At 47.1% G+C, this 10,540-nt stretch overlaps 1 protein-coding gene across 1 annotated transcript in view; it reads right to left on the bottom strand.

Annotated features, from left to right (window-relative positions):
- CCDC40 (coiled-coil domain 40 molecular ruler complex subunit) overlaps positions 1–8,435 on the bottom strand; it is a 42,448-nt gene extending 34,013 nt beyond the window's left edge. Inside the window, exons 1-4 of the mRNA XM_089901837.1 lie at positions 8,324–8,435; positions 7,817–7,905; positions 5,938–6,375; positions 883–1,015 (exon numbers count right to left, since the gene is read on the bottom strand). Coding sequence (XP_089757963.1) covers positions 883–1,015; positions 5,938–6,375; positions 7,817–7,905; positions 8,324–8,435 — 772 coding nt within the window. The remainder of the gene's footprint in view (positions 1–882; positions 1,016–5,937; positions 6,376–7,816; positions 7,906–8,323) is intronic.
- Between the last annotated feature and the right edge of the window lie 2,105 nt (positions 8,436–10,540).

Raw genomic sequence — 10,540 nt, forward strand, 5'->3', positions numbered from 1 at the left:
GCCCAGTTTCGTGCAACATGATGGAAAAAAGAAACAAAAGGCACCCCTTTGGGTTAGGGTTCACCAGTGCTATTCACAGGGTCTTCTGCTCATGAATTTTCTACTAGCTGATTCAACACATTCTGTAGAAAGGATTGCACTTTAAAGGTAGACAAGAAGGAAACACATTTTGTTGATACTTTTTAATACATAAATAGTGAACAGAAAGGTGGCTTCATAATGATGGACTAGATTTTTTTTTTTAATGGAAAACAGATATAATTGAAAAGAAATCAGTGAGGCTCTAGTTGCAACTTCTCTCCCTTCCTGAGCTGGAGAGATCCTGTTCTGTTTCTAACTCCTTTAGATGTGTGCTGTCTGCCTGCTGCTTGTGAGCGATGTGAGGCTTTGTTAGCTGGACCATCCACACACACCCATCATATGGAAGATAAAAAAACCCAATCTGCTTTCCCACATACTCAACACTGGGATACCAGAGCCAAGTGGAAAGATAAGGGTGTGCCGGGAAAGCCTTGGAAAGTCAGCAAACAGACACATGTTTAGGGGTGAGCTCCCCCGAGACCAGAAGGCAGTGAGACATTTGGCCAGGGCTGTGGGCTGCGGCGTCACGGGATCTTGGTCCAGGCCTGGTTCTGCCACTTACATGGTTGTGTTACTTAATGATGCTTAGGGTCTCTAAAATGGAGAACAGTGCCTACCTCACTGGGTTAGGGTAAGGATTAAATGAGATAAAACAGAAAAATGCTCCACACGTGTTATCCATATCTGTTAATGATATTTTTATCTTTTGGCTCACAGCGCAACAGGAAACAAGGTAACAGGTGGTGAATGAGTGGCAGCCCTCGCATAGAAGGGCGTGTGAAGTGGCTTGTCCCACAATACCTGGCTCCTGCGTGGAGGGGCCCTCGGTAACCAGAGGCGGCTCGTCAAAGTCCAGGGATGTGTTGCTGCTCCCCCGGCTCTGTCCGAGGCGGTGCTGAGCCCCCAGAGGAAAGACCTTCTGCCGGAGCGCTCCCTGGGATTGTTTTTAGAGCAAAAACAACCAAATCTGAATTTATGAGGGTTTAGTCAGGACAAAGGAGTTAATTCATTACAGTGTTCAATTCAACATAGTTGTGGACTTCCCTGGTGGTGCAGTGGTTAAGGATCCACCTGCCATTGCAGGGGACACGGATTCGAACCCTGGTCTGGGAAGATCCCACATGCCGCGGAGCAACTAAGCCCATGCGCCACAACTACTGAAGCCCGCGCGCCTAGAGCCCATGCTCCACAACAAGAGAAGCCACGGCAATGAGAAGCCCACGCACCGCAATGAAAAGTTGCCCCGCTCGCTGCAACTAGAGAAAGCCCACGTGCAGCAACAAAGACCCAACGCAGCCATAAATAAATAAGTAAATAAATAAATTTATTTTAAAAAATAGAATATTGTTTGCATAACATTTGGCTTTTGCAAATGGTCAAAACAGAAAACACCTACCGCCACTCCCATGAGGAATCAGGAGTGGCCTCTTTCCGTCTAGATCTGTAGCAAAGTGTAAACGCTGAGGCATGGGTGTGTGCTGGACGTGGGTTCCTTTACTCCCAAATGCTGCTCTCTCCAAGGATGGTAAGAAACACCTCTGAGCATCCTCTTTATAAAAGGATGCTGGAAAGCCTGCGCCCTGGCCAGGGTCTCCCAAGAGGGCTGTTTCTTCTCTTCTTTCAAACTTGTTCACTTTAGGGACATTTCCATATGAAAAGCTTTTCCCTCAGTAGAAGCACCTGGCTCCGTTTTCGCTCTAAAGGGGACTCTTGCAAGGATTATTGTTGACAGTAATTACTACAGCTGATGAATAGGTGAATGCTAGTAACGACAGACAATGACCCTGCACAAGACCCTGCAAGGTGGATGCCAGTCATTTCCGTCATCTGTAGGGGAAGCAGCTCACAGAAGCTGAAGCCCTTGCCTAAGTTCGCACAGCCAGCCAAGGGTCATCTCAACGCCCAGCTCCTGTTCTTTCTAATTGTACTTCCTCAGGTGATGCTGCTTCTAGAAATGATTTCTGAGGCATCCAGAGCCACAATGACATTAATGGGGGCCCAGAGTCCAAAGCCCACCTCTGGGGTGTCCAGAAAGGGCTTCTCCTAATGAGACGTCAATGAGGTGTCAGAACACGCCGATGACACAGCAGCTTCTACTCCGCGATTAAGTTACTTCTTAAGACTGAGAGCTGAGAGGAGAGAAATAGGGTTCTCTCTTTGGGCTTGTCTCTGCCCTTCTGGCTGATCAAATTTGGAGACTGTTTCTTCGTGAGTTTTCTAGAAACTAGATTCGAGGATGGAAATTGGTTTTACAGCTCAACAAGTGATCTGTACTTCAACACTCCTGGCTATCTTTTATTTATTTACTTTTTGGTCATGACTCACGGCTTGTGGGATCTTAGTTCCCCAACCAGGGATTGAACCTGGGCCCTTGGCAATGAAAGAGCAGAGTCCTAACCACTGGACCGCCTGGGAATTCCCAGTCCTGGCTTTCTTAGAAAGGAGGGCACTGTTTTGTTGTGTTAAATTCTTAAAAGTGGTTTTGATCATGTACTTGTCATTTGTAATTATAAAGCTTAATTGGGGGTCATCGAATATTGAATTGTGTCATTCTCTAAAGTTATTAACTCTTCTAGGTTTCACAGGGTGGGGAGGGATTGTCACTTCACCGTTCAGAGACAGAGTAACCGTTTGCCATCACAGCTGCATGCCTCTGGGCAAGGAAGTCCCTTGGCCCCTCAGTTTCCTCACCTGAACTATGGGGATAATAATAGTTCCCACCTCACAGGGTTGTTGTCAGGATTCACTGAAACAACACATGTCAAAGGCACTGAAGTGTCCAGCCCAGAGTCCATGATGGAGAAATGTTACACGTTCTTTTCCTGCCCCGCCCTGCCCCTCACTTCCCTTCTAGAACAACAGGTTGGCTTGGCCCAGTGTGGGGTGATGAGCCTGGACAAGGTGAGGAGAGCAGGTTCCAGAGACTGTCCCCGAGGTGGGTCATGATAGCACAGGTGTCAGGCCTGGGCCTGCTGAGGAGGGGTCCCGGTGTGGAGAGTCACAGCCCAAACAACTGGGGCCTGGCCTGGGTGGGGTTGGCCCAGCAAGATGATGAGGGTGTCCACAGTCTGGGTGGCCCAGTGAGGGTGTGTGTCTGAGCCTGAGTGGGGTGAGGAGTGTCCATATGGGGGCAGGAAAGTGCAGTGAGGGTTACATTCGGGGGATTGATCAAATTAATAATATGTTAAGGATAATAGGGACCAGGTCTCCTACTGTTGGAAAAAGGAGTTAAAATATAGAAGGGGAGAAAACTAGCAGGAACCATGTCAAGGGTGGTTTGGAATTAGAGACGTTTTGGTGTGAGCTACATGTATGTGTGTATGTGTATGGTGTGTTTGGGGTCGAGGGTTCCGTGAAAAGAAACCAAGCTCCTGGAGAAATGTCTGGTTCTCAGGCTGGGGCAGTCTGTGCCAGAGAACAAGAAAGTGCCTAAAGGATGATGGTGGTTAAAAAAAAAAAAGAAAGAAAAGAATGGTACTGATGTGTCAGAAAGACACAAAGGCCAATTTGAATAGGCTCACGGGTCAAATTGGGAACAATCTGAGCCTCAATATAAATAATGATAGTAATGAATTATAACACAGTGAATGAAATGGGAAACAATGAGTACATACAGATATGAAACTTTACATGAATAAATTGAAAGTTTAATGAGGAATGGATGTTACCATAGTTTCAGAGTATCCCTCCCATGTTTATCTCAGAATGAAGAGTTGTTTTAATATTTGAAAATTAATCAATGTAACCACCAAATTAACAAAAAAAGAAAAAACCGTGATCCTCCCAATAGACACAGAAAACACTTTTGACAATAGCCAACATCCTTTCATGATTAAAAAAAAATCCACAAACTAGGAGTAGATGGAACTTCCTCAACCCGACAAAAGGCATCTATGAAAACTCACAGCTAACGTCATATGCAACTGTGAAGATTGAAAATGTTCCCCCTAAAATCTGGAAAAAGGATGTCTGCTCTCACTACTACTATTTGACATTGTACTGGGGGTTCTAGTCAGCGCAATCAGACATGAAAAAGAAATAAAGGGCATCCAGATTGGAAAGGAAGAAGTTAAACTGCCTTTTTTCACAGACAACACATCCTTTTCGTGAAAAGTCCTATGGATTCTACAAAAAAAAAAAAAGCTACTAGACCCTACAAGGGTGATTAGCAATGTTGCCGAATATAAGATTGATATACAAAACTCAATTGTATTTCTATAAATTAGCAACAAACAATTGGAAACCATTTATAATGGCATCAAAAAATGCAAAATAGGAAATTCCTTGGTGGTCCAGTGGTTAAGACTCCACGCTTCCCCTGCAGGGGGCACGGGTTTGGTCCCTGGTCTGGGAACTAAGATCCTGCATGCCACACAGCGTAGCCAAAAAAATAAAATAAAATATTCCACAAATTCTTTTAAAAAAATGCAAAATATATAGGGATAAACCTGACAAAAGATGTGCAACAGCAGTACACATTGCTGAGAGAAGTAAGAAGTCCTAAAACAATGGTGTAATCTGTTGTTGTTTTTTCTCATTTGAAATAAATATTCACTTTCCTATCTTAAACCAAAAAAGCACCTTCTCACACAGTGTTTCTTAAATGCCTAGGGGTGAGGGGTATCTTTACAGTGGATAAGGCTGACACTCTTTTCATCAAGTGATCCAAGCCAACATCATCAATAATGGACAAGCTGAAATGATGCATCCCCTGACAGGACATCAGGAGAACACAGCATCCTTCTATGACATTCCTGCCGAAGGATCATAAACCATACCTGGAAACCTGGAAATACCAGGCAAAGCCAAACTGAGGGACATTCTACTAAATAGCTGGCCTGTGACCTTTAAAAGTGTCAAGGTCATCAAGGTCAAGGACAGATTGAGAAGACTAAAGAAACTGGGCAGCTGAAGGCAACAGGCAACTCCGTACTGGAGCTCTGCTATAAAAGACATTACTGGGACATTTGGTGAAGGAGGCCTGAGGATGATTGGGTAATGTAATATAATTTCTTGATTTTGATAGTCATTATATTGTTGTTTGTGGGAAACATACATGGAAGCATTAGGAGGCAATGGGGTATCAGATCGACAGCTTACTCTCAAATGCTTAAAAAAATTAAAAGTTCTATGGTACTCCAATTTTTCTGTAAGTCTGTGCTTGCTTAAAAATTAAAAAATGAGGGGACATCCCTGGCGGTCCAGTGGTCAAGACTTCGCTTTCCAATGTAGGGGGTGCGAGTTCGATCCCTCGTCAGGGAGCTGGGATCCCACATGCCTCTTGGCCAAAAAAACCCCAAAACAAATTCAATAAAGACTTTAAAAATGGTACACACAAAAAATCTTTAAAAAAAATTTAAAAATGAAAATGATAAGAATGTAACTATTGTCATTATCTAGAACTGCACTGTCCAGTATGGTAGCCACTTGTAACAATTGGTTATATAAATTTAAATTAATTAGAATCTTCAAAAAATTAAAAATTCAGTTCCTCCATGTCCCTGGCCACATTTCAAGTGCACTATAGCCACAAGTGAGTAATGGGTACCATATTGGACAGAGCAGATAAAGAGCATTTCCATCATCATGCAGAATTTTACTGGACAGTGCTGCTCTAGAGACTGGACACCTAGATGCCCTTGCATGGAATGTTCCCAACTTGGGTTTGGGAACAGCAAGGGAGGGTCCAGAAACTCTTGGCATTTGATGGTAGATCCTGAGACCTAAGTTTACTAAGCCATTTCTAACAGGGATTGCAATGTGAATTATTTATAGTGTACCCTGAGTTCCTCACATAGGAGTACAAACAACTTGAGCAGTAAAACACTTGTGTAAAACAGACCTCAGGCTACTCACCGATTCCTGGTCCGTTTGCTCAGATGAGCCTGATACTTGCTGGGAGGGCTCTGTGGAGATGACCCCCACTCCTCTGGATTCGGATGGGCCGGGGGCCTCTCTGTCTTCAAGACCTGTCTTCCTCCTTGCTCTTTCATGCCGGTGTGTGGGGCCAACTTCATCTCTGGCCACCTCCCCAGGACTGATGTCTGAGTAAGCCAGATCTGGAGAAGTGACTTCCCCTTCAGGGGCCGTGGCTTCAATATCAGATTCTAACTCCTCTTCAAATTCGAATTCCTCTTCCGTTTCCATTTCCCCTTGGATTTCGACTTCCTCATCGTCTTCATCTTTCCCCTGGGCTGAGACTTCCCCATCGTTTTTGATTTCCCCTTCAGAATGCTCTGTAGCACCCTCAGTTTCTTCATTTCTCTGGTCACTGCTCTTCTCTATCGGTGACACCTGTAGCCATGTAGCAGGAAAAAAATCAGGATACAAAGTATAAAGGGTCTTGTGAGGTTTTATTCTTAATAAGGTAATTACACCGATGGGAAAACTGCAGCTACACACTCTGAGCATCGCTAGGAGATTATGTTTCATGCTTTAATTTATCTGCTCTCTGTTTTTGGTAATTATTTTGCATCCTTCTTTACAGGAAATGACCTCTGGAAAACTCAGGGCAATCTAACTGTAGGATATCCGAGGCATTCCTGAAGAGCCACCAACACTTCAGAATGGGGTGGAAGGAAATTGAGCTTCTCTGCAAATGACTTGAGTCTGTTCTACAGTAAGGTCATAGGATCATCGTACAATTTTCTTGAGAAAGTCTGAACTCTCTTTAATTCTTAGTAAATACAGCCCAGAATAATTCATCCCATAAGGAACTTTACCCTGTTGCCTTCATGATTCTGGTCCTCTTCTCCTTCAGAAGATTTGCCCTCCAGGTGAGACCTGGTGGCAGAGAAACAATTTAACAGTTTCAAATAACATCTTTCTTTTTCTTGGCATTTATCACCTCCTTGATGTCTGTATATCTACTTATTTACTCGTTAATTATCTGCCTTCCCTCTAGGCTGATGGCCATGACTTTGTCACTAACACCAGCACTAGTGGCACAAAAGAGTCATGCCAAGAATGAATGAAAAATGCAATTATCAAAACATTAAAGGAACAGGTAGATTACTCTAGAAAAGTCACCTTAAATATACCTCTGTCTGTGACAAAACTGGGGAAAATAAACGCAAAATAAGAGAAAATTGTACAAAAAGGACAAATACCCTAGAAACTCTTGGTTAGTTTCCCTGTGAATTTTTTTTGTTTGTTTTTTGTTTTGGCCATGCCTCAGAGCACGTGGGATTTTATAATAGTTCCCCAACCAGGGATCAAACCCGTGCCCCCTGCAGTGGAAGTGCAGAGCCTTAACCACTGGACCACCAGGGAAGTGCCAATTTCCCCATGATGTAGAGAGTACAAGAATGTCACATTTTAAAATTGTTTTTTTTTCTAATTAGAAAAAACTATATTTTTTTAAAAAGTAAAACTAATACAGAAATATGTGACAGACAATGAAAATCCCCTGTGACTTCTCCTCTCCTTCTCAAGATAACCAGTGGTAAAAGTAAGAGATTTAAGGGTATCTTCTTTCAAATATTTTTCTATGCATTTAAAGCTACCCACCCACCCAAATTAGAGATCACACTATATATACTGTTTTGCATTTAGTCTTTTCATTTGTTGTAATCTAGACTTCTTTCCATGTCAGTACATGTAGACCTACCTTAAAAAAAAAGAAAAGAAAAAAAAGAAACAATACAGCAGTGTCTAATGTAAAAGGTTAAATTCTTTAAAATAGTTTCTATCCTTTTAAACAAAGCATAAGAGAACAGAGGCCTGGCATTTTTACCTTACTACGGTCTATCTGTGTGCTCAAGGCATTCACGGTGGGGCTGCCTGACCATAGGGACCCCGGCCCATCGCCTGCCACCTCCAACCCTGGTGAGGGGGAGGGAGGCGGGGGGCTGGGCTGATGCTCTCTGTCACAGCACCTCGCTGGGGCAGCATCCAGTACAGAGACCCCTGCTCTCGGGGCTCTGCAGCAGGGACTACCAAGCACAGTGGTTGTCATGGTTACTGTGGGACAAGGAAGTCCCGGGTGTCAGCGAGTGGAGCGCCCGGAGCGAGGGGAAAAGGGGAGGGTACGGGAGAGGACAAAGGGACGCGAGGTGAGAAGGGAGAAGGGCGCGCCGGAATGTGGGGGTGGCCGGGGAGGGCAGGAAAGGCCCAAAGGGTGGGGATGGCAGGGGCAGAGGAGAGGGGAAAGGGACATGGAAGGGAAGGGGCGCCTAGGGGGATATAGAAAGGCGGAGGCGTGGGGGCCGCTGCGAAACCCAAGGTCCCTAGGCCCGCTTACCCGCCAGCCCGGCCGCCAGGCTCCGCCATCTCCCGTTGCTACGCGACGCCGTCAACATCCGGCTGGCGAGGACCACGCGCTGGGCGTGCGGGGCGGACGGCCTTTGTGCCATTTATGTGCATTGGAAACACAGAATATCTAACTATGTAAATATATTAAAGGATAAATACGCATTTTCCCCATCTTTATCTCTAAGGCCGAGCTCTACCCCTCCTGGCTCAGTTTCTGTAAAGCGACAAACATGTCAACGTGCGTCCAGCTGGGCAACTCCGGCTCCCCGGGGGATCGAGCAGGGCACTCGGGGAGCCGGGGACCTGGGACGGCTAAGTGCCCTGAGGGTGGCAGGCGGAGGTAGGGGCACGAGGGGCTCCGTAGCCGGCTGCACCTTCGGATGCCGAGACCCCTCCTAGTGCCCGCCTGTCCATCTCCAGACCTGGGGGGCTCAGCACCCCTTTCCCGGGGTTCCTAAGAAGAATTCTTGGCGGAAGAGGGATGCCCCGTGGTCTCCTGATGGGTGGTGTTCTTTTCCTACCTCAAAATAGGAAAAACAAACGCAGAGGGTGGAACAGAGAGGGCGAGCACGCATCTGGAGCGTCCTAGGGGTTCTACCTTCACTCTGGGGGCTCGGGGCTTCCTTCCGGGGCAAAGTCCTGGGGCCGGAGTCCCGGGCGGGCAACGAGGCCCGAAATGGGATGCGGACGGCCGGGCCGAGTCCTGGGGTCGGAGGGCGGAAGGTGACTTAGGCAGTTCAGCGGCCGGGTTGGAGCCCGTTTGGGACCTGGGGGTTGGGGGGCTGGCCTGATTGGGCCGGGGGCCGGGTTGGCCCGGGGGGCGTGCCGGGGGCCGGGCCTCGCCTCGCCGTCCCCGCCCCACCGCTCCTCACAGGCGGCGGCGGCAGTGGCGGCGGCGGCGGCTCGGGGAGCCGGCGCGAATCCGGCCCCCGGTGCGGGACCCGGGTGGGTATCTGGGACAGGCCGGGGGCCGCGGGGGCGGGCTCTAAGGGGCCCGCGGGGGACCGGGCACAGCCCCTCCGCCGGACGGGGTGGGGGCGCGTGGGGCGCGTGGGCCTGCAGCCGCGGGGCCCGGGAGGGGCCGGGGTCTGGCCGCAGCCCAGAGAGGTGCAGGGCCGGAGCAGGAGCCGGGCGGGCAGGAGCACGCCGGATCACGCGGAGAGATCCCTGGGCCCCCTCTCCGCGGCGGATGCGGGCCCCTGGGGCCGGGAGTGGGCCTACTTCGGGAAGATTCGGTGTCTGCTTGTCTGGAGCTTTGGGCCGGAGAACTTGCGGTCTTTGTCTGGCTGGTCGTCAGAGCACGCGAATGAGAAGTTGTAGGGGCCCGCCGTTCGCCGACACAGCCCCCTAAAGTGTGCATTCCACCCGCACAGCGCGCGCGCTTACCATTCCCGGCCTTAGGGTGGGTGGTTTGGCTGTTTAAGAGCCGCATGTCAGGAAACTCACTTCCTTTAGGCCCGGTCTCTTCCTCCTGTTCTTTTCTTTAAAAAAAAAAAAAAGAAAGAAAGAAAAGAAAAAGGAAAAAAATAGGCAATTTAAGATTGCTAAATATAACCCAAGAAACGCTGCCAGAAGTGGTGAATCTTGAAATCCTGTTATTCCCACACTCGGAAGTTGTTGTCATATGTTGGCCACAATCTAGTTCAGATTCTCTTCAGAAATAGAAAACGACATAATACGTTCACTTTCCTTACCGTGAAGTTTGTTTTACTGCCTCCTCAAGTTCATAGGAGAAGCTGGGTTGGTTGGCCAGCCCCTGTGACTGGTCCCACCGACCTTTCTTTACCACCTGCAGGCACCAGTTCTTTAATTTGGAAAGAAGAGGGAAATGGTTCTCAAAAAACGGCCATGTGATGGAGCATATTATCAAAGGGCAGGTGCAAAGGCCCAGTTTCGTGAATTCCATTCTAAATCTGTCAGAGATTGATTAGAGAACTTTTAAAAAATCTGTGTGTTAGTTTTAGAAGTTCCTCATTAGAAACATTAATGTTTAATTGATTAGCAAACATTAAACACTTTTAAGAACCAGGAAAACTTTTGCAAAGAAAGGATTATTAAGGTTAGGAATGCATTTTAGTATTAACTGTGAAGCTTGTTCATGGCTATTCATTGTTGGTATTCGGAGGCTCGTTCTCTGCTGAGTATGCTTGGCTTGTGGAGTGTTTATGGTGAGCAGTCTCAGAATATGACTAAGGAAAGTTCTTAT

Source organism: Delphinapterus leucas, chromosome 19, assembly GCF_059928025.1.
Source record: "Delphinapterus leucas isolate spDelLeu-1000000601 "Yukka" chromosome 19, BTC_Dleu_Yukka2, whole genome shotgun sequence".
Classification (NCBI taxonomy): Eukaryota; Metazoa; Chordata; class Mammalia; order Artiodactyla; family Monodontidae; genus Delphinapterus; species Delphinapterus leucas.